Source organism: Erpetoichthys calabaricus, chromosome 7 (genome assembly GCF_900747795.2).
Source record: "Erpetoichthys calabaricus chromosome 7, fErpCal1.3, whole genome shotgun sequence".
NCBI lineage: Eukaryota > Metazoa > Chordata > Cladistia > Polypteriformes > Polypteridae > Erpetoichthys > Erpetoichthys calabaricus.
Genome location: NC_041400.2, coordinates 69,156,010 through 69,181,083, shown reverse-complemented (window position 1 = coordinate 69,181,083; position 25,074 = coordinate 69,156,010). Strand labels below are relative to the sequence as shown.

At 38.3% G+C, this 25,074-nt stretch overlaps 1 protein-coding gene across 1 annotated transcript in view; it reads left to right on the top strand.

Moving 5' to 3' along the window:
- LOC114642745 (DNA mismatch repair protein Msh3-like) overlaps nt 1-25,074 on the top strand; it is a 121,098-nt gene that overhangs the window by 44,484 nt on the left and 51,540 nt on the right. The window contains exon 3 of the mRNA XM_028791573.2: nt 15,585-15,711. Within this exon, the coding sequence (XP_028647406.2) occupies nt 15,585-15,711 (127 nt within the window). The remainder of the gene's footprint in view (nt 1-15,584; nt 15,712-25,074) is intronic.

Here is a 25,074-nt window from a genome sequence, read left to right as displayed (position 1 = left end):
CTACTGAATCTCAAAAATTCTCCTTTGAGGTTCTAAGAACTATTCTGCAGCTGGTCACACTCTAAACCAATGGACTGCAGTACATTCAGCTAATACTTGTATCCAAAAGATTAAACATTAAGTAAACACATTACTACCCATTATTTGAATTTTGTAATCACATAATTGGTACTTTCTTCATGATAATAGGGCCTAAGAGAGTTTTTGGGGTTGCAAATGGTTATGATGTGTTTAAAAAACTGTACTCTATTTTTGAATGCTTAAAATAAAAGCTGAAAAAATGTCATGCTACTATTTAAAAGAACCAATACAAGCATCTAGATATTTAAAGTCCCATTATCCAAATAAAGGTGAGTTCCTGAAATTAGTAATAAAAGTATTTGATTTGTTCAGTATGTACTCAAGCTAGATTGTCATTAGGTGTTGTTACAACTCAATTTTGCTGATCATGGCTTCTGTCATTAAAAATGTCAGAACAATGGGGTGAAGAAAAGAAAACCTTCAAGAGAGCAGGCTATAGTTCAAAAGATACCCATACTAACATGCTGTTCTAACAAAATAGCTAAAAAAGGAAGATCTGCTGATGATCCAATGGATGCGCAATACATACAGTAGCTGAAGGATTAGCCTTGTTGTTCTGCCTTCAACATCATGTTCAGCATCTGTGCAGGTAGTGGAAATTACGGATTTTGGAACATCATCAAATTAACAATAACTGTGTTGTCACAGATAAAGATGCCTGCTACAGTATAGATCTAGTCTGCTGGGTAAGATAAATTATGAGAAATGAAGATATTGAAAATTATTGGGTTAGAAGGATGAAAAATGTCAGAATAAAGATGACAATGCCTTAGTGCAGGGGTGGGCAAAGTCATTCCTGGAGGGCTGCAGAGGCTGCAGGTTTTTGTTCCAACCCAATTGCTTAATAAGAAGCACTTATTGCTCTAGAAACACTTCTGCTTCATTTAGTTATCTCCCTCGTTAAGATTTGAACCCTTACTGCTTATTTAAGTCTTAAACAGCTGCATTCTTGGTTTTTAATTGCTCCTTATTAGCAATAAGATGCAAAGGACAAAAGAAACCAGCAGTTATCCATTTTGCTTGTTATCGAGCACTATTTGGTTTAATTAAATACTTGGAAGGAAAGAGAAGAGAAAAAAGTGAAGGATTGAGAATTACCTATCCGTTTTACACTTCAAAGTATTTGGATGTTATCCTTAGAATGGAAAAAAAAAATCTAGGATATGAGAATGACTTGACATAGCAGAGTTAAAGCACTAACAAGCCATGAAATGTAATTATTGGCAAGGATTGTTTTCTAATTAAGCAACTGGGTTGGAACAAAAAACCTGCGGCCACTGCAGCCCTCCAGGAATGACTTTGCCCACCCCTGCCTTAGTGGCAGTATAAACACCAATAGCAGGTTTTCTCATGGTCTCACTTCAAATTCAAATCCAGCAATGGAGAGAGTATGAGAGCTCTCCTATACTGTAAATCTCTGTCTTATGCAAGTTGTCATGTTCTTCCTTCTTGTTTGGCTATATGTAGAATATGGTTTGTTTTATTTAGTTTTCGGCCTGACATTTTGATTAGTGACTGTTATTTGCTTTATTTTTAAAATAATTAATAATCATTTTTTACATTTACATTGCATTTTTCTTACTACTCAGAGCCCTCCAAGCAGGGAGGACCCATGACACAAATCCATGATCTCCTTACTGCATGGCAGCAGCACTACCATTTTTCTTCAGTCCCTTTATGTCATTTTCCTCCAGTTTGAATTGTTTTTTAAAATGGCTGACAGAGTTAGAAGGCACAGAGATGTCATAGCCTGTGGGCACCTGATTGGCGTCATCTCGCCCTGTTTATAATTATGTATTTTTCAAAGAAGTGCTAAAACATAATATCAATCACATTTTTCAATAATAATTTCTATGTACAGTGCAGGTCATGCCCACTTGTTGCTTTATTGTGAAATATGTGAAACAGTTTTATGCTGGCCAGATTCTAATTAAATATAGAAGTCAAAACTATACCATCCCAAAAAGGAAGAAAAAAAAAACATTGAGTAATATGCAATACCAGACTCCAGCTTATTCCATACCAGTCCCACTTTGAATTTTAACAGATTAAAGAAATGTGTGGGTGTTCATCATAAAGTTAATTACAGTAAATAGCTGAGGCAGCAAAATGATCTTAAGCTTGTATAAGTGCATTCAAATAAGGTAATGCTTATTAGACACCAACTGCCTACTGTTAAGAATGTAACAAGTGTCCTTCCAGTTACCTACAGAAAGAATATGTATTTTGTAGCTCCTTATTCCTTGTCTCCCTTATTCAACTGCCCAAACTTATGCTCTACAAGTATTAATTTCTCTTGTTCTATGGATGTAAAATTAGCACCACAATCAATCAGTTCTTGATTGCTGGAAGTATTTTGCCGATGACATACAATCCCTGAAAACTTTTACTAAACAATTAGTAAAAATAGCATATAGCTTGACTTTTAATACTAGTGAAAGCAGGAGCATGAGCAAATTTCTTGACTGCTGCTGAGCTCTTGGCTCTTCATCCATGTCCAGGTGATTTATTTGAGAGAAGACGCTAAAAGTCTTGCTGAAATTTTGAATACCAGTCTGACGTTAAAACATACATACTGATAAACTGATACAGATTTTTTTAAACATCTTAAATATTCTTTATGAAGATTACCCCATTATTACTGTAAATGGCCAGTATTATCCCTCTCTTCTTAGTTATATACATTATTAGGAGCTTATATTTTTGCGTTATCTTTTTTTTGTGGCATTTTGTGGAATGCTTATTCTTAAAAAGGAATTTATCTTACAGTTAAAAGGAATACTCCACCCAAAATGACATTTTTTTTTAATTTTAGTTACCTCCTGTAGTTTGTAGTGGTGGCAAAGAAAATTTTTTTATCTCATGCTTTCGTGGAGAAAGTAAATATTAAATATTCAAACTAAACAGGATTTGATAGGTGACCAGTGCTATACTGTGCCAAATAATGAGAAAAAAGTCCATGGAAAAAAGAAAAAAAAATTCTGCTGAAACTCATGTTGCATAATCCAAATGTTCGATATCCATTTGTGTAGTCAAAATGTGCAAAGTGTGTGCATTTTTTGTTAAATTATTTTACAGTTACTTCCTGAAAAGCCAACATTGAATGTAAACAGGCAAGATGTTTCCCACAATGCCGTGAGACTGATTTGATGATCTGCCTGTCCTTCCTCATTCTTTGGTATAGAAGCTTGTCTTTAATTTAATTTCTCCATGAAAATTTGAGATTAAAAATTTTTCTCAACAACCATTGCAAACTACATGGGGTAAGTAACATTTAAGAAAATATACATAATTTTCAGATGGAGTATTCCTTTAAACGTCATGTTTGGAGGCACTCTCATTTATCATCATATGCTTTTTACATGTGTATATGAATGGCAGCTAAATGTTTGTGTACGCATAACAATAATATCCAATAAATGTCATGTACAGATGTTTGAAACCTAAATCACAGTGAAGTATTGAATGCAGCTTTTTTCATTTTATTGAAGAATAACTTTTACTCTGTATATACAAATACTAAGGCTGAAGTTGAAATTTCTCTCTCTTATCAGTGAATATTTTTGTACCCAGTGTATTTACTAGAAATGAACAATTTTAAAAAGTAGTTGACACAGAGAAATGATGACAGGTACATAATAGTGAAAGAATAAAGTGTATTGTAGTTCAATTGTGAAATAGAGTTCAGTTTATTACATAAGAGAAACACATCACAAACTGTAAGATCAATCATAATATTTAGGTATGTTTCAAATGCGTAGTTTATGATACATATTTATATTATAAGATTTTATGGGTTATTTATTAATTTTAGGTTTTTAACATTGTTGTATGGTAGCTAAATGGGGTATTATTGGGTGGCTTTATATAGTTGTTTTAGGTAATATAGTGCGAGCATGTCCGGCACAACTCTGATCTGGGTTTACCTCATTGGCTGCCGAGGTAAGCTCGCAGTATGAGTCAGTTTTGTGTGACTTTGATCGAAGTTTACCTCAGAGTTTGGCAGAATTGGCTCATATAGGGAAAAAGTGGGTTAGTTTTGTGTCATTAATGGTTTTATTGATCCTAATGGGGGGTGGGTACAATTGGCTGAGCCTCTGTCATCATAAAAGACGGAGGGCAAGGGAAGAGTGTAAAATGTCACATGTACTGTTAAAACATGCTCGGTGTCATTGGCTTTAAATCCAACGAAACACTATTTGAAAGAGGGGTCCCACCTGATGACCTCTGTGATTCTCCTGTGTGACTGACATTCTGCCAAGTCACAACATTGGTTTAATTTACAGCACATATAATTTTGTTTAGATATGGTGTGAAAAGTTTCTTCCCAAATTACCAAAAAGGTGCATATTAGTGAAATTGTTAGTTCCAAATTGGTCCTGCGTGAGAGTGAATGTGAGCAATTGATTGGTGCTCAGTCGAGGTCCATTTCCTACCTTGCTTTCAATATTGCAAGAATAATTTATGGCCTGCCAGGGCCCTGATGCTGTGATTCCCAGAACACAACAAGGGCAGGGTGTGAGACCACTAAATTAGGACTCAGAACAGGCCAGAATCCAACCAAACCTGCCAAGAAAAGGTTCAGTTTCCTGCAGCATAAGGAACAACTCGAGGTGCTGGCTTTGTGCTACACCTGGTCATATGAAACTTTGGGTTCAAAATGTTCAAAAATGTGAGAGCAGTCCCAAAAATAATCAAAATGCCTTCAAAGGTGGAAATAACTGTATGTAAGCAGCACTGCAAAAATAATTTTTACAAAAGAAGGCTTTATTAACAAAAAATATGGAAAATGTCACACAAAGCTCAAAAGAACAAGAAGGATTTGCCAGCAAAGTAGTTCTAAGCAAACAGGTCCCAAAACACTATCCAGAAATCAGAATCTCAAAAACCAGAAGCAACTTAGTCAAAAAGCCAATAAACACAAAGAATTGCCAATAGCAAAACAAGGTAAATCTGACCAACTACCAGTCCATTCAGTGTTTCACAGAACAGAACATACTGTTAACACACAGAAATTAAAATCATAATTGCATTTGACAAAAATACATAATTAAACAAATGATAAACATAATTAACAATTTGAACATTAACAGTAACAATTAAAGAGTAAAGGAAAAAGGTATAAAAAATTAATTTAAACTTAACCTGGGGAACCTTAGTTAAAACATAACACCTGAATTAGATTAAATGGGTTTGAGAATATTAGATTATGTTAGTATTTTGAGTTTTCCTCAACTTAATCATATCATGTCACCAGATGCATTTTTCATTAAAACTTTCAGCCATTGACTCCTAACACAAAAATGTCTTTCATCTTATCAGAAAGTAGCTGAGATTACAGAAGAGAGGATGAAGATATGACATAGAACAGACTAAGGGCACAGTGACATAACATTTTTGACTCCTAATTCTTGTTGCTGATCGTATTACTTTGTAAATGCAAATAATTTAGCTAAGCAACTGCTGTATTTTCCAAACTGAATCAAAAACTGCCCCTTTTCACAGCACTTACCTGTAACACCATCATCATCCTTAAAATTAACTGCTATTATTTGTGATAAACCAAAGCCTCCTTGATTTTTTGCTCTTAAATCTCAAGTGTCATGAATATTAGATTTAGGGTATATTGAATGCTTTGTCACGTGATATACAGTTAGGTCCATAAATATTTGGACAGAGACAGCTTTTTTCTAATTTTGGTTCTGTACATTACCACAATGAATTTTAAATGAAACAACGGAGATGCAGTTGAAGTGCAGACTTTCAGCTTTAATTCAGTGGGGGTGAACAAAATGATTGCATAAAAATGTGAGGCAACTAAAGCATTTTTTTAACACAATCCTTCATTTCAGGGGCTGAAAAGTAATTGGACAATTGACTCAAAGGCTATTTCATGGGCAGGTGTGGGCAAGTCCGTCGTTATGTCATTATCAATTAAGCAGATAAAAGGCCTGGAGTTGATTTGAGGTGTGGTGCTTGCATGTGGAAGATTTTGCTGTGAACAGATAACATGCGGTCAAAGGAGCTCTCCATGCAGGTGAAAGAAGCCATCCTTAAGCTGCAAAAACAGAAAAAACACATCTGAGAAATTGCTACAATATTACGAGTGGCAAAATCTACAGTTTGTTACATCCTGAGAAAGAAAGCAAGCACTGGTGAACTCAGCAACGCAAAAAGACCTGGATGTCCACGGAAGACAACAGTGGTGATGATCGCAGAATCATTTCTATAGTGAAGAGAAACCCCTTCACAACAGCCAACCAAATGAACAACACTCTCCAGGAGGAGAGTGCTGTATCTATGACTCATTTTTCCTGCTTAATCTGGAATAACCCTATGGAAACACTACCTCTAGAATCCACAAAGCCAGTAATTTCATAGCTTATATATCTTGTGGTTCTTTATTTATGTTCATTCACCACTGCGTGTTTTGTTTATTTTTTTTTTCATAGTATAGTAGCTAGCTCAGGATGAACTCATTTTTATGGTGTTCATTTTAGGAAATCCTCCTGTCTACAACGAAACACCACCCCTCTTCTGGCAAAATTAAATCCTTCCTTCTAGATCTGCCAAAAGCACATCAGTATTCTGACAAAACCTATGTGCACCCTGTAGTAATACTCCATCCTCCCTCCTATCTCTTTCAAAAGAGCATCTGTTCCTCCATCAAAGAAGTAAGCATCATCATTTTACACCTTATATCATGGAAATAAGGCATAATAAAGCTGCAGTGTTTCATTAGTTTGAAGAAAAATAAGTTTAAAGGGGGTGAACACAGCTGGCTGTCTAAAATGTACTTATACCCAAGAGGAACGTGTAGCTTAAAATATCGATCAACAGATGTGCATCTGTCAATGGGTTAACTGCCAGCATTGTAAAAATGATTGACAGCTACTACAATTTCTTCCAAAACGCCCAGCTTGTTTTTTCTCATTTTTGTATCTTGATTTATTTGGAAGGAGAGAGGATTTGATGGAGGTCAGAGGCAGGAAGAAGGATGGCATTTTGTTGGAGAACAGATGCCATTATGAAGGAAGTAGGAGAGAAGATGGACTTTTGCCAGAAGATGGATGGTGTTTTGTTGAAGGGTGGAAAATGTCCTAAAATGGATACTGTACAATTGAAATCTTACTGCATTAGAGCATATGATAAAAGTAAGATAGAAAGGAGATTTCTTCTAGTGTAGGATTTTCTTTACTCTATCCATTGTCTGAGAAACTGCTTTACGCTGAAGATGCTCATCTCAGTAATCTATTTTTCCCCTGAGCATTTTCATAGTGATCACTGCATTTGCAGCTTATTCAGGTGATCATTTCATCCTTACAGCCTCTCACTGAAAACGGATTTGCTAAGGAGAAGTGTAAACGTTTGTTCTTAGACGTTAGTGCATGAGATAATTCTCCGTTTACCAATTACTGTAACATTAAGCCTCATACAACAAGTTTGCTTCTAACCAAAGCCAGCTTATGCAATGTATTCTAAATACGATACCCTTTTGACCCATAGCCCAGTCATAGATCAGATGGATTTAGCTAATTGACCAGAGTCTGCTGACATTGCTAATCTACCTATATATACACTATATTTGTTGCAATGAGCTACAGGTGTTTGGAAAACAGTGCCCTGCCGTTTATTTTAGTCACAATCTTGGCTTTAATCCTCTGTCTAAGAATTAACTGGGCAGCTTTGTAAGGTCATGCTAGAGTTCACAGGTTTGCATTCTTTATTCAGATTTGCTCATAAAGTGGACTAGTCTCCAAACGTGGAGTAGTTATTAAATATGATGCCTTTGGGTTTGCAGTTTACCAGTGAAGACAAGATACAATTTTTCAGCCAACAATCCTTTATTCCAATTAGAAATAATATCTGGAAGCTTAGATTAAATTTCTATACATTGCCATATGCATTTTATGTTTCAACTCTTCAACTTGGCATACTATAGCATTGTTTTAAGAGATTTAACATTTTTGGAAGGTTTGTAAGTGAAAGCATCATTTCCTAATAGCCTAACAAACTTTAATGCTTATAAGCTGGTATGATTTTGGAGTTATGGTCTGAAGAATAATCAATCTAGTCATTACACTTAGTTGGCAGAATTTTTAGTTGAAGTTTAAAGCTAATTTGCTGTCATTTTTTTTTATTGATAAAAGAAGCTTAGAGGTTTATGGGTTAATTTCAAGCAGTGGCATTTGATTTTGAAAAACCCCAGGCTGACCTTTATAACCAGCATATTGTTCTGGTAAGTTGCTAAAGCAGAGAGGAGAAAAAAGTCACATCTGTAGATCATTTTCTTTTCAATAATAATGCTCTGTTGTTCAGGTGCTTCTTTTCTTTGTTTTACGTGGCTAAAAAGGCACAGTGAATAGTAATATCATTTTTTTAAAAAGAAAATCTCCTAGAATTGATTTTTATTTTTATAAAGATCATCAGTAGTTAAAAAGTATCAAGGGAGTTTAAAAAAAATATTTACTCAAGTCCATCTTCAGAAATGATTTATCCATTTATACTCTCATACCACCTGTGCATGTTACTTTCGCATAATTTTCAATTAGTTAATCACATTATTTTTGACATTGGCACATTAAAAACGTTGCTGTCAATAAAATCAGTAGTCACTCTCCTTTTTGTCCTACTAATGCAGAGTGGTGAAGATTAAGAAAATGCTTACTGTACCGTACATCTGAATAGCAAAAACAATTGTAAAGTAATAGATAGACAATTATTATGTGATATTCATGCTTCTGCTTTAAGCAGACTACCTGTTGCTTGGTTTTAAGTGCTTAGGACTAGGTTCTTTAGATCTCTATAAAAAGCATTACCACAGAACTCAAAGTCTTTTATAGTTGTGCCGTGGCTGAGTTTCACTCAGTAGGTTTACTTGTTGCTCTGAAGTACAGGTATTAAAAGTAAGGGATTCATAATGTATTTTTAAACGGGTGTTAAAACTCAATCTTCATCTTAAAATTAACATTAAGCAAGTTAAAACTAAGCAGAAGAAGATCTCGCTGAATTTTAGAATGCTGATGGAAACAATTGACTACCAAAAGAAGATTAGATAGATAGACAGATACTTTATTAATCCCAAGGGGAAATTCGCATACTCCAGCAGCAGCATACTGATACAAAAAACAATATTAAAGAGAAATAAAAATGCAGGTAAAAATAACTTTGAATAATGTTAACGTTTACCCACCCAGGTGGAATTGAAGAGTCGCATAGTTTGGGGGAGTAATGATCTCATAACCGTCTGATAGAACATCTGCAGCATCTTATTGCAGATGTTGAAGGACGTCAGTCTTCTAATTTTTTTTTTTTTATAATTTTTTTTAGTATTTTGCCGAAAGGTTGGGTTGTGTCATTAAGTTCTAAGATAACAGAGCCAGATAATGGAAATTATAGAAGTAATGCTCACATTCTGAGATTTAAAGAAAATGCTGAAAATGGAAGCATCAATGCTTTTCTGAAAAAAGAATTTGGATCACTGGCCAAAGAAATGCCCAGATCTAGTAATAAATGTTACTTCATAGCAGCCACTGTATCAGCTAACTGTAAGAAGCACAGGCCAAAATACTTGATGTGTGTTCTGAAAATGCAAATGCTGATTGATTCTGTTACATGATGGAAATGTGTGCTAGGAATAGCCGTCCACGTTTTTTCACCAATCACATCGTCTTTCCTTCCTTATACTGTAAATGGCCAAATTTTAAATATGAAAAGCCACCGTATTGTTGTGGTTATGGATGCAAAAGTTTTTCTTTCTTTCTTTCTTTCTTTCTTTCTTTCTTTCTTTCTTTCTTTCTTTCTTTCTTTCCAGTTTTACAAAATTTTATTTTTCTTCTTTTACTCATTTAAACAAATTTGGTTAAGTAATATGTTTATGTAGCACATACAAACATGAACAGAAGACTAACCTTAAGTGCCACTCGTTTACTTAAATTTATGAAACAAACAAAAAACAATGTACTGTTTTCTTTTTCTTTTTCTTTCCAGAGTAAGGTTTACAAATTGAAAAGGTGGGAAAATGCACTTTTTCTTAATACTTTGACTCTGTGCCAGTGTTAAAACAACAAAACACTTCCACTACCACAAAACCACACCTTCACTCCAGCTAATCATATTGAAGATAAAGTCACAACTGAGATAAATGTTTCTTTTCTATCATAGTGTTTCTCTTTTATTTGTCAACCAGAATGTTCATCACTCATACTCTTTGTATACAGCGCCCTTCACAATTATTGGCACCCCTGGTTAAGATGTGTTCTTAGGCTTCTAATAAATTTTTTTTCCCAAAAATTATAAGCTCACAACACAAAAAAGGGAAAAATCCAACCTTTAATTAAAGTACATATATTCACTGGGAAAAAAAAACCCACATTAAGAAATAAATGTTTTACATGAACTCATGTGTGCCATAATTATTGACACCCCTGCTGGTAATATTTTGTACAACTCCCTTTTGCCAACAAGACAGCACTTAATCTTCTCCTATAACATTTCACAAGGTTGGAGAATACAGAGACAGGAATTTTTGACAATTCCTCCTTGCACAATCTTTCTAGATCGTCCAGAGTACTGGGTCCTCTTCTATGCACTCTCCTCTTCAGCTCACCCCACAGGTTTTCAATGGGGTTGAGGTCTGGGGACTGAGATGCCCATGGGAGGAGCTTGATTGTGTCGGCTGAGCCATTTTTTGTGTAGATTTTGCCATATGTTTAGGGTCATTATCCTGCTGGAAGACCAATGATGGCCCATCTTTAGCTTTCTGGCAGAGACCACCCTATTTTGATTTAAAATGTCCTGGTATTTTAAGGAGTTTATGATGCCATGCACCCTAACAAGGTTCCCTGGTCCTTTGGAAGAGAAACAGCCTCACAGCATCACAGATCCTCCACCATACTTTACAGTGGGCATGAGGTGCTTTTCCGCATACTGATTCTTGGATTCACGCCAGACCCACTTCGAATGTTTGTTGCCAAAAAGCTCAATTTTAGTCTCATCTGACCAAAGCACATGGTCCCAGTTGAAGCCCCAGTACCGCTTAGCAAACTCCAAATGTTTACGTTTGTGATTGAAGGTGAGAAAAGGCTTTTTCCTTGCGTGTCTCCCAAACAGCTTGTTGGCATGGAGATAGCGTCTTATGGTTGTTATGGAGACTTTGTGACCCCAAGATACCACTCTTTGGTGCAGTTCTCTTAACAGTGAGCTTTGGAGATTTTTTTTACTTCTCTTACCATCCTCCTCACTGTGTGTGGTGGCAAGATAAACTTTGGTCCTCATCCAGTCTTGTTTGTCACTGTTCCCGTTGTTTTACACTTCTTTATTATTCTTCAGACTATAGATACAGGCAGGCAGGCTATTTTCTTGTAGCCATTACCTGACTTATGAAGGTCGACACACATCTACCTTGCTTGAACAGCATGTTCTATTGTCTTTCCCATGTTGAAGAGTGGCTAAGAGCAATAGGACTCTGTGTCACGTCATATTTATACCCCAGGGACACAGGAAGTGATTAATTACTTATTAAAAGTTCCAGTTTACTCTGATCAACTTTAAAAACTAAACTAGAAATTACAAAAATGCTTCAATTACATTTATTTTATAGGAATTGTGGCACACATGATTTTATGTAAAATATTTATTTCTTAATGTGGGATTGTTTTCCCAATCAATACATGTACTTCAATTAAATGTTGGATTTTTCTCTTTTTTTGTGTTGTGAGCCTATATGTTTTGGGGAAAAAAAGAATTTATTAGAAGCCTAAGAACACATCTTAACCAGGGATGCCAATCATTGTGGAGGGTGCTGTATCTACAGCAAACAGAAATTTTCCCTTCTCACTCACTCACACACACAAACATTCATATGCACATGCGCATATCCGTGCATACTCGGTCTGAATTGTCAAATGAGCAGCATTCATATACGCACACATACAGATACTAACATGGTACTGGTTATCTGCAGGACACCAAAATGGGAGAATGTAATTCTTTTTTTTTTTGCTTTTTTTTTTTTTTTGCTTTCTACACACATACATATTCACTTCTTATAGATTTCATACTTTGGACCATATTTGCAAAGCATATCTTCATTTAAACATATCAAGAAAACAATATACAGTGTTTTTTGTATAAGGTGTCTGAGTAACATATTTGTATGCCAAATTCTGTATAAGATGAACAGGACCAAATACAAATATACAGTATGTTGTACACAAAAGCAGTTATACAAATACAGTAATCCCTCCTCCATCGCGGGGGTTGCGTTCCAGCGCCACCCGCGAAGTAGGAAAATCCGCGAAGTAGAAACCATACGTTTATATGGTTATTTTTAGAATGTCATGCTTGGGTCACAGATTTGCGCAGAAACACAGGAGGTTGTAGAGAGACAGGAACGTTATTCAAACACTGCAAACAAACATTTGTCTCTTTTTCAAAAGTTTAAACTGTGCTCCATGACAAGACAGAGATGACAGTTCTGTCTCACAATTAAAAGAATGCAAACATATCTTCCTTTTCAAAGGAGTGCAAAGCAAGCAGTCAAAAAAAAAATCAATACGGCTTTTAAGTATGCGAAGCACCGCCGGTACAAAGCTGTTGAAGGCGGCAGCTCACACCCCCTCTGTCAGGAGCAGGAAAGAGAGAGAGAGAGAGAGAGATAGCGAGAGACAGATAAAAAAAAATCAATACGTGCCCTTTGAGCTTTTAAGTATGCGAAGCTCCGTGCAGCCTGTCCTTCAGGAAGCAGCTGCACACAGCCCCCCTGCTCACACCCCCCTACGTCAGCGCAAGAGAGAGAGAGAGAGAGAGAAAGTTAGCTGGATAGCTTTTCAGCCATCTGCCAATAGCGTCCCTTGTATGAAATCAACTGGGCAAACCAACTGAGGAAGCATGTACCAGAAATTAAAAGACCTATTGTCCACAGAAACCCGCGAAGCAGCGAAAAATCCGCGATATATATTTAAATATGCTTACATATAAAATCCGCGATGGAGTGAAGCCGCGAAAGGCGAAGCGCGATATAGCGAGGGATCACTGTAATGTAATTCCTAAAATGGAACATCTAGCTTCCCCCTATACAAAGGAGACAATCCCAGCAGATACAGTGCTATTCCCATTCTAGTCTAAGTGGCACTCCATTCAAGTTCAAGTTTATTGTCATGAATGCATAGTACAATGGAATTCTTACTTGCATGTATAGCGGGTTGGATAATGGATGGATGTCTCCCATAGATTAGCAACAGGAACAATGCCAACAGCAAACAGAAAAGGACAAATGATTACATCATCATATATTGATTGCAACATATGTATCCGTCCATTATCCTACCCATACAGTTGTGCATTCTAGCTATTCAGCAACATATTGTGAATTTCCCCTTGGGATTAATAAAGTATCTAGCTATCTAGCTGTCTACCCACACAGAATTCATTTTAAATCTGCCTGTTTATCTGTCTGGATACTTTATGTGGAATTACAAATGGGCTGAATTTTAATGTTTGACTAAGAGAAAAGCCAAGCAAAATGACACCTTTTATTGGCTAACTAAAAAGATTACAATATGCAAGCTTTCGAGACAACTCAGATCTTGCCTGAAGAGGGGGCCTGAGTCCACCTGTGGTAAATTCAGTTGATTGGACATGATTTGGAAAGGCACACACCTAACTATATAAGGTCCCACAGTTAACAGTTCATGTCAGAGCACAAACCAAGCATGAAGTCAATGGAATTGTCTGTAGACCTCTGAGACAGGATTGTCTCGAGGCACAAATCTGGGAAAGGTTACAAAAATATTTCTACTGCATTGAAAGGCCCAATGAGCACAGTGGCCTCCATCATCTGTAAGTGGAAGAAGTTCGAAACCACCAGGACACTTCCTAGAGCTGGCCAGCCATCTAAACTGAGCGATCGGGGGAGAAGGGCCTTAGTCAGGGAGGTGACCAAGAACCCGATGGTCACTCTATCAGAGCTCCAGAGGTCCTCTGTGGAGAGAGGAGAACCTTCCAGAAGGACAACCATCTCTGCAGCAATCCACCAATCAGGCCTGTATGGTAAAGTGGCCAGACGGAAGCCACTCCTTAGTAAAAGGCACAAGGCAGCCGGCCTGGAGTTTGCCAAAAGGCACCTGAAGGACTCTCAGACCATAAGAAAGAAAATTCTCTGGTCTGATGAGACAAAGATTGAACTCTTGGGTGTGAATGCCAGGCATCACGTTTGGAGGAAACCAGTCACCGCTCATCACCAGGCCAATACCATCCCTACAGTGAAGCATGGTGGTGGCAGTATGATGCTGTGGGGATGTTTTCCAGCGGCAGGGACTGGGAGACTAATCAGGATAAAGGGAAAGATGACTGCAGCAATGTACAGAGACATCCTGGATGAAAACCTGCTCCAGAGCGCTCTTTACCTCAGACTGGGGCGACAGTTCATCTTTCAGCAGGACAACGACCCTAAGCACACAGCCAAGATATCAAAGGAGTGGCTTCAGGACAACTCTGTGAATGTTCTTGAGTGGCCCAGCCAGAGCCCAGACTTTAATCCGATTGAATATCTCTGGAGAGATCTTAAAATGGCTGTGCACCGACGCTTCCCATCCAACCTGATGGAACTTGAGAGGTGCTGCAAAGAGGAATGGGCGTAACTGGCCAAGGATAGGTGTGCCAAGCTTGTGGCATCATATTCAAAAAGACTTGAGGCTGTAATTGCTGCCAAAGGGGCATTGAGAAAGTATTGAGCAAAGGCTGTGAATATTTATGTACATGTGATTTCTCAGTTTTTTTATTTTTAATAAATTTGCAAAAACCTCAAGTAAACTTTTTTCACGTTGTCATTATGGGGAGTTGTATGTAGAATTCTGAGGAAAAAGTGAATTTAATCCATTTTGGAATAAGGCTGTAACATAAGAAAATGTGGAAAAGGTGATGCACTGTGAATACTTTCCAGATGCACTGTAGAATTGGATTAAATGGGTTTGAAAATGTTGTGTTGCGTTATAAATAGGTATAAGATATTTAATTTTTAATAATAATTTGTGCCTTGAATTGTTCTTTGTAACTAGCATCATCTCTTTCTTTTGCTACTTTACTATCTCTTCAAACCAAAGTGTTAGACTCAGTACAATATTTTATCATAGCTGAGGAAGATTACATTTCTAAAATAAATCTGTATTGCTGTGTATTATGCAGATTGGATTTAGCAACTGTAGTCAAGACAAGAAACTGAAGGCTTATATTGGTCTAGCCAGATTATTCAGTGATGTGATGATAATTCTCTGTCAATTGTTTCCCCTTAAAGCGCAATTTATTGTACACACTTTCCAGGGCGGTGAAGGTGGTCCTCATCAAGTAAAAAGTGTCAATGATGCATGTGTTAAATACTTAACTATTTCCAATGAATTGCTGCTCTAGGCTGTTCATCAGTGTCATGAGTGATGGCAACATTTTCAAATTTAACTATATTTCAACCACCTGGCTCAAACAATTTTTTAAATTCCTTTTTTCAGGTGAAATCTCTAACACTTTTTGTGACTCATTATCCTTTGCTATGTGAACTGGAAAAGCAGTACCCTAAAAATGTTAGCAACTTTCACATGGCTTTCCTGTTAAATGAACCGGAGAGTAAAGACCAAGGTTAGTAATTTTACTTTGTATACAAAAGTTAATCAAAAAATATTTGCAAATGATACAGCTTCCAAATATTGATAGCACAGGACCAAGACACCTGCTGTGGTTACCATGTGCACCAAAGAAGAGCAACCGTTATTGGATAAATTATGTTCACAGTTTTCTGAAACTGGCACTATTCCTTGCTATATCAGTGTTACAGCGTGATACTGTGTGATAAGTTGAACCCGGCAATATGTAGTGAGCATTAGGTTTCAGCTGCCACAAGGTGTGTTTTTTACATGACACCCATACATTTGAATCACTCTAGCAGACTGGAAAATCTGTCACTGAGTCCTGACCTGGTTACACCAGATTGACAATTTTATGCAGTATACAGTATATATATGCACCACTTTTCATAACGTATGTTTCAAGTTGCAAAATGCAAAGTATTCTGAAAAGTGAGAGACTGACTTGATGCACTTATAAGATCTGTATTGCAGATTTGTTAATTATGTTAAATGTGTTACTGAATAATTTTGACTTAACCTTATATGCCTCATTTTACACTTCAGAATGTGATATGTTAAGTGTTCATTTTATTTTAACTGTATGGTGTTTGATATTTATTTTATATTTAGTATTATTTATTTCACAATCTTCTTTATCCAAGGTGAGTTATATATTTATTTATATTCATGGCTATTGAGTCAGAGGCTCAGAATGAACTGGTAGGTATGAGGTTTTAATTCGAAGCCTGTAACCATTGGGCCAAACTACCTACAATACCATGAAACATAATTGCTTATAGCAGTCTGCTGTAATGGATTCTATAGAGACTTGTCTCTGAAAACCAGACTGTCCAAAAAAAATAAAACAAAATAAAACCCATGTGAGTTCTAGGTGAATTCTAAGCACATGCAGTACTGTGCAAATGTTTTAGGCAGGTGTGAAAAAATGCTGTAAACAAAGAATGCTTTCAAAAATGGAAGTGTTAATCATTTATTTTCATCAACAAAATGCAGTGAATGAACAAAAGAGAAATCTAAATCAAATAAATATTTGGTGTGACCACCCTTTGCCTTCAAAACCGCATCAATTCTTCTAGGTACACTTGCACACAGTTTTTGAAGGAACTCGGCTGGTAGGTTGTTCCAAACATCTTGGAGAACTAACCACAGATCTTCTGTGGATGTAGGCTTCCTCACATCTTTCTGTCTCTTCATGTAATCCCAGACACACTCGATGATGTTGAGATCAGGGCTCTGTGGGGGCCATACCATCACTTCCAGGACTTTTTCTTCTTCTTTATGCTGAAGATAGTTCTTAATGACTTTGGCTGTATGTTTGGGGTCGTTGTCCTGCTGCAGAATACATTTTGGGCCAATCATACGCCTTCCTGATGGTATTGCATGATGGATAAGTATCTGCCTGCATTTCTCAGCATTGAGAACATCATTAATCCTGACCAAATCTCCAGCTCTCATTATTGTACCGCTGTCCAGCCCTTCGACAAACAAACTGCCTTCTGCTACAGCCAAATATTTCAAATTTTGACTCATCAGTCCAGAGCACCTGCTGCCATTTTTCTGCACCCCAGTTCCTATGTTTTTGTGCATACTTGAGTCGCTTTGCCTTGTTTCCACGTTGGAGGTATGGCTTTTTGGCTGCAACTCTTCCATGAAGACCACTTCTGGCCAGACTTCTCTGGACAGTAGATGGGTGTACCTGGGTTCCACTGGTTTCTGCCAGTTCTGAGCTGATAGCACTGCTGGACATCTTCCAATTTCGAAGGGTAATAAGCTTGATGTGTCTTTCATCTGCTGCACTAAGTTTCCTTGGCCAACCACTGCGTCTACGATCCTCAACGTTGCCGGTTTCTTTGTGCTGCTTCAAAAGAGCTTGAACAGCACATCTTGAAACCCCAGTCTGCTTTGAAATATTTGTCTAGGAGAGACCTTGCTGATGCAGTATAACTACCTTGTGTCTTGTTGCTGTGCTCAATCTTGCCATGACATGAAACTGTCTTCCACAGCCTCACCTTGGTAGCAGAGTTTGACTGTTCCTCACCCAGTTTTAAGCCTCCTGCACAGCTGTTTCTGTTTTAGTTAATGACTGTGTTTCAACCTACGTGTGACATTGATGATCATTAGCACCTGTTTGGTATAATTGGTTGATCATACACCTGACTATAATCCTACAAAATCCCCGACTTTGTGCAAGTGTACCTATAAGAATTGATGCTGGTTTGAAGGCAAAAGGTAGTAACACCAAATATTGATTTGATTTAGATTTTTCTTTTGTTTGTTCACTTTGCATTTTATAAATTGATAACAATAAACAATCATTATTTATATTTCTGAAAGCTTTCTTTGTTTATAGCATTTTTTCACACCTGCCTAAAACTTTTGCATAGTACTGTACAACTTGTCGATACACTGAAGATCCAGTTTGGGTCCTGTAGGCTAGGAGAATGAGGCTGGACCTGGCCAGACACCAAGATCAGCCTGTTTCTAATGAGTGTGCACACAGTTTGTGTGAGGAGCTTGCAGACTTGGGTGTGACTGCCGATACTAATGTGATGTGGGAGACCTTCTGTGACTAGACCCTAAAGGTTGCTGAGGGTTCTCTTAGTGTTGCCGGTGTTCCAAGAAGGAGGTGTTTCACCACACAGGGCACCCTGGATATCAATGACAGGAGTCGTCGCGCACAGCTTAAGGGCGACTCCGGTCTGTGAGCAAGTGACACACCATCTATGGTTTAGTGACCCACATCCTACTTACAGAGGTATCAAAGCATTATGCACATCTGAAGGCTGTGGGGACCTGTGGTATCTGGGGAGAGCTTCTCCAGGGTGGTGGTAAGACTGTCTTTCTTGCATTGCAAGCAATCCCTACTTCAATTTGGGAGACAGGTGTCATCCCAACTGACTGGAAAACAGGACTTGTCTTCCTTATCTGGAAAGAGAAAGGTGATCGCCTGGATTGCGGCAACTACAGGGGGATAACATTGCCCTCTGTGTCGGGTAAGGTCCTTGCTACGACCATACTCAATAGGACCCTCAATGGTTTTATGCCTAAGACGTCTACCATCAGCCACTTCCTGGCACTGAAGGTTCTCATGGAGCACAAACACGAATATCGGCAGTGTTTCTTTGCAGCCTTTGTCGATTTTCATAAAGCGTTCTGCCCCGTGGGACATCCTAAGACTTTGCAGGATCCCCCCAAAGTTGCTGGATATCATGGACGGCTTGTAAACTGGTACTGTAAGTGCTGTGCAGAGTGGAGGCAGAACCTCTGCATTTTCCGTAGTTGATTCTGGGGTTTGTCCGGGGTGTGTTCTTGTTCCTACTCTGTTCAATGCTTGCATGGACTGGGTGTTGGGCAGGGTCATGGGATCTAGCATCTGTTGGTGAACAAAGATTCACTGATCTTGACTTTGCCGATGATACTGTGATTTTTGTGGAGTCAATGGAGGCTATGATTGGGGCTCTTGAGAGAGTGAGCGAGTAGTCTGAGTCTCTGGGCTTGCGACTGTCCTGGATAAAAAACCAAAATCCAGGCCTTTAATGACCTCCTGGGCAGAGCGATCAGCAATGTGTCTGTCTGTGAAGAGAATGTTGGCCTTATTGAGAGATTTATTTACCTCAGCAGTGACATTCATGTCTCTGGTGACTCTTCTTATGAAGTCAGTAGACGGATTAGGGGATCATGGAGGTTATGAGGTCGCTGGAAAGGGGTGTGTGGCAAGGACGAAGGTCCAAGTCTTTAGAGTCCTGGTGCTTCCTGCTTTGCTATATGGTTGTGAGACATGGACGCTATCCAGTGACCTGAAACAAAGACTGTACTCCTTCGATACTTTTTCTTTTCGGAGAGTCCTTAGGTACCACTGGTTGGACTTTGTGTCGAGCTAGAGGTTGCTCACAGAGTTCCAAATGAGGTACATTACCTTATTGTGAGGGAGCATCAGTTACAGTACTATGGCCATGTGGCGTGGTTCCCCAGCTCACAAGATACTCATTGTTGAGGACCCAAGCAGCTGGACCAGGCCAAGGGAACTTCCACGTAACACCTGTCTGTGGCAGATAGATGGTTATTTCCGGGGGATCGAACTGGGCCGTGCATCTGCCTGGGGGGTTGCTAACCAGGATCCAGAGTTGTTTCGAACCGGATACTGTTTTCGCGCTGTACCACTGCATGCTTACCGACCTGACCTGAATTCCAGGTGAAAAATAGATGGATAGAACCTTTACCTTCATTGTTTTCTGTTTTGTGGTTCAGGTGTGGTTGTAAACCTTTTTTAAAATAAATAATCCAAACAAGCTTTCTTTAATAAACACTGGTAACAAAAGGAGTTATGTTATGTTTAAGTTTATTTTTTGTTTATCATTAGTCTTGTTGTTTATTACGTTTCCATTTTTTGCTAATTCTCTTTCTGGTTTGCCTTCCTTGTGTTTTGTGGGTGGAGCCCAAAGAAGCAGAGCCACTCTGATGTCACTGAGGAAGGACTGTGCTCAGCCTTTGTATTCTGAAGCTAGGAGAAGATCTTTCAGTGTTTCATTGACATTCATTGATTGCATATCATTATAACTATTGGATTTTCAGGTTTATTGGATTTATTTTCTTCTCTTCATGGTTTTTGATTATTGTATTGCAATTTGGGATTTGTTTGCTCTCATCTGTCTTTTAAATCAAACTTTTTGCCTCATTTTTGCCCGTTTTGCAATTTTAATTTTTTCGTGTGACACGTAAATAAATTCTTCCCTTTACAAAAATAGTTTGTTGTCTTTGTCCTTCTTAGTCAGAGGTTTTTTACAGTTCATCTCTTTTAGGAGGGCAATTAAATGTAATTTTTGTATATTTTGGCACATGAAAGAGGTATTTTGTACTGTTAAGGCAGGAACCCTTTTAGGTCATTGTAGGCTGAAGCCAGCTGGTGAAGCAATACCCCAGTCTGAGGTTGCATGCTCTCTGGAGCAGGTTTTCTTTAAGGATTTCTCTGTATTTGGACAGTCTCCCTGTCCCTGCTGCTGATAAGTACCCCCAGCATGATGCTGCACCATCATGCTTCACTGTAGGGATAGTACTAATACTAGGCAGGTGATAAGCAGTGCCTGGTCTTCGCCAGACATTGTGTTTGAAGTACTGTCAAAAGAGTTTAATTTTTGTCTCATCAGACACCAGAGAATATTTTTCCTTACTTCTCAATGCTGTTTGGCAAACTTTTAGAAGAGTTTAGCCACTCTACCATAAATGCCTGACTGATGGAGTACTGCTGATATGATCATCCTTCTAACAGGTTTTTCCAAATCAACAGAGGACTTCTGAAGCTCAGTTAGACTGAACCAGGTGCTTGCTGCCTGGTAGTCCAGTTTGGCTAGGCAGCCAGCTCTAGAAAGAGTGTTAGTGGTTTGAAACTTCTTCCATTTAACAGTGATTTAGGTCACCATCCTCCTGGAAATACTCAAAGCTTTAGAAATTGTTTTATACCTTTGCTCTGATCTATGCTTCACCAGAAGTTTATCATGGAGGTCCATAGAGAATCCCTTAGACTTCATGGCATTTCCTCTTAATTTCCACTGATGTCCTTGAAACATGATCTTAAGTGAACACAGTGGCATGCAAAAGTATTCAATCCCCTTGAAATTTTCAGTTAAATATCTACAGAAAATGGTTTATTTTGCCTTTGGAAATGTATTGTTACAGTATAAGAGTTCACATTAAAAGTAGTAAATGGATAAATGTATGTACAAATATTTTATCATCCAGAAAACTATGATAAATTTCAAAAGAGTAAAATAATTTTGCAAGCCACTGTATATACAGGAGATATATAAGACTGGACACAAACAGACAAGCATTTAACACTGGTACTTGCTGTTTAGAGTTCTAATATATCTTGGCACGGATAAATAGATTTATGAAACTAAGTTTTTAGTTTTTGCTCCAGGTTCAAGTGGAGAATTATTCTTGGATTGGAGTGCACTCTTTCTCTTTGCTGCATGATCCTTTGTCTGTGGTGTGCAGTTCTTTCCTCAGTTAAATCCTTTGCTGTTTTGTGTGCATTACTCTTCCTGGCACAGATGTGTAGATACTGAAGTTCCCTTCTTGAAGTAATGGCTGCTTCTCAGCCTTTAGACTGGCTCACTGTTGTTTGGCAAACTGGATCTCATCTCACAGGCTAACAAAGAAAAGACTGTTGGCTTTGGGTTCCCAAAGTGAGAAAGAGTGGCTATTCAGTTTGCTGTTTCAGAGATTTTCAGTAATTTTTGGATAGTGTGCTCAGGAGTGATCCTAGGCAGAATGCCCCTGAGCATTTCCTCAGAAACTCATGAGAGAGCCACCTGGGAGAGCCAGAGAGTGTCCCTAGGACAGTGCAGTGAGTTTTAATAGAATTTATAACTTCGTCTGATTGGATTAAAATCACTTCCAGTTACAAAATCAGTGTTTCCTTATAGGTGAGTTGTTCTATCCATCAAAGTTTTCATTTAGCGATTTACAGCTCTTTGTTCTTGTTTGAGACCATTTCATACCTTCTGGCTCAAAAATGTCTGGCTTAACTCTGATTTATACCTTTTTATCAAGTGAAGTTCAGGTAGATTCTGGTACAAAGAGTTTGGTTGCTTACTTTGGAATTTAAGCTGGGAGAAGGCAAAGATGAATGTTACAAGATACAAGAAGTTTATTGTCATATACACAGTAAAAAGACATGTTAAAACCATGTAATGAAATTCTTACTTTGCTTGCTCACCTTCATATACAAAGACAGAAAGACAAAAGAAGTATAAAAACAAATAGCAATTACAATTATAAGATTACAAAATAAGGTGCACAGTGCCTGATGACATACCGCAGCAGTCAGTACCATTTATGAGGCTGTGAGTTGTGGTTTGGATTGACTTTAACTTTTAGCATTGTTGAGGAGTCTGATTGCTTGTGGAAGAAAAACTATGTGTCAGTCTTGTGGTGTGATTTCACACTCCTGTACCGTCTCCCTTTGGGAAGCAGCGTGAAAAGCATGTGTTGAAGATGAGAATTGTCTTTAATTATGTTGTGCGCCCTCCTGATGACCCTACTAGTGCAGATGTCATGTTGGGAGGAGAAGGTTGCTCCAGAGATGTGCTTGCAAGTTTTAATTACACGCTGGAGTGCCTTCTTTTCCTGCAAGGAGCAGTTACTGTGCCATACAATAATAGAGTAGGTGATAACACACTCTATCGTACCCTTGTAGAAATTGGTGAGAATTTTGGTTGGCATGCCAAATTTCTTCAACTTCCTCAGAAAGAACAGTCTTTTGTGTGCTTGGTTAATGAGGTGTTGTGTATTGTAAGACCAAGTCAGGTCCTCGCTGATGTGGGTTCCAAGGAATTTGAAGATTTTTACTCTCTCCACCTCAGCCTCACCGATGTAAATGGGAGTGTCCTGCAGCTTCCTCTTCCTTGGGTCGATAATCATCTCCTTGGTTTTATCTGTATTCAAGGAGTGGTTGTTTTCCTGACACCTGGCCACGAGTCCTGCCACCTCTGTCCTATATTCTGCCTCCACCCCCCCAGAAATCAACCCTATGACTGTAGTGTCATCAGCAAATTTAATGATGCTGGTGTTGCTCTGAGAGGCCACAGAGTAATAGGTAAACAGGGTGTAAAGCAGCGGCCTTGGGGGCAGCCGGTGCTGATTGTTCTTGTGCCTGATGTCTGGTTTCCCACTCTGACTGACTGGGGTCTGTCTGTAAGGAAATTCAGCACCCAGCTGCAGCGGGATGATGTCAGTCCAAGGGTGACAAGTTTATTGCACAGTTTCCATGGGACAACTGTATTGAACGCTGAGCTATAGTCAATAAACAGCATTCTTACATATGTGTCCCTTTTCTCCAGGTGTGTGAGGATTATGTGGATGGCATTATGTTTGCATCCCTGTTAAATCTGCTTTGTTAACAAGCCTGGTGTGCTACACAGAATGGGCAATGCCCACTCTGTCCTACAACCAAGTAGTTTAATTTGCCTTGAAGTGACTGGTCTGTGAATTATGATAAAGTAAAGCTTAATCACCAAACATTTCAGTAATTAGCCTGATATCTGATTTGAGCTCAAGCAATTGAATCAGTGAAAATCCCCAGAGAATTGTAAATTAGGACGAATCAGGTCCACCATCAACTTGGCAAAAATTGTAAAAATTTGAATATTCTGAAAAATCATGTTTTTATTGGCAATTATGTACAAGTTTAGCTGGTCTAGATATTTATGTGAAATATGCAAATCCTAATACACACTTATGTGCAAAGTGTATTAAATAATCACTCTCTCTCTCTCTCTCTCTCTCTCTCTCTCTATATATATATATATATATATATATATATATATATATATATATATATATTTTATATATATAATATATATACTAATTAATAAAAGGCAAAGCCCTCACTGACTGACTGACTGACTGACTCATCACTAATTCTGCAACTTCCCATGTAGGTGGAAGGCTGAAATTTGGCAGGCTGATTCCTTACAGCTTACTTACAAAAGTTAGGCAGGTTTCATTTCGAAATTCAACGCGTAATGGTCATAACTGGAACCTCTTTTTTCACAATATACTGTAATGGACGGCAGCTCGATGGCCGTGGGAGGAGGAGTTGAGTGTCACGTCATCACGCCTCCCACGTAATCACGTGAAAAGACTGTGAACGCAGTAGGGAGAAATGAAGGAGGAGCCGCAAACAGCGAAGAACAAAAAATTCATTAAACAATTGAGAAGGGAGCGAAACAATAAGAAGCGAGTGAGTAAAGCATACAAGCATCTTCTTAAGGGAAACAAAGCACGGTGTAAAACGTAAGTTTCAATTAAGTTTATAGAAACGCTCCCGCTGCGGTTTGCAATAACATATTCGCAAGATAAAAGAACGCAGTAGGGAGAAATGAAGGATGAGCCGCAAACAGCGAAGAACAAAAAATTCATTGAACAATTGAGAAGGGAGCGAAACAATAAGAAGCGAGTGAGTGAAGCATACAAGCATCTTCATAAGGGAAAAAAAGCACGGTGTAAAACGTAAGTTTAAATTAAGTTTATAGAAACGCTCCCGCTGCAGATTGCAATAACATATTCGCGAGATAAAAGTTTAATGAGAAGACACGAGGTATAAACGAACCACACACCGTAGCGCAACGTTAGGGGCTTCACCTCTGGCGCTGACGATAGAGATTCGATTCCCGAGAGGGGATGCGTTGAATGTGTATGCCTGATGAGCCCAGAATTAGGGAGAAACACATGTCGCATACTCTTTGCATTATTTGAAAGTAAACTATTAAAACCATTCTATGATCTGCTTCTGGGAACAGAAAGAGGGCACGTGGCGGACGTAAGGCGACTTGCTGACAAACCACAAGCGTGA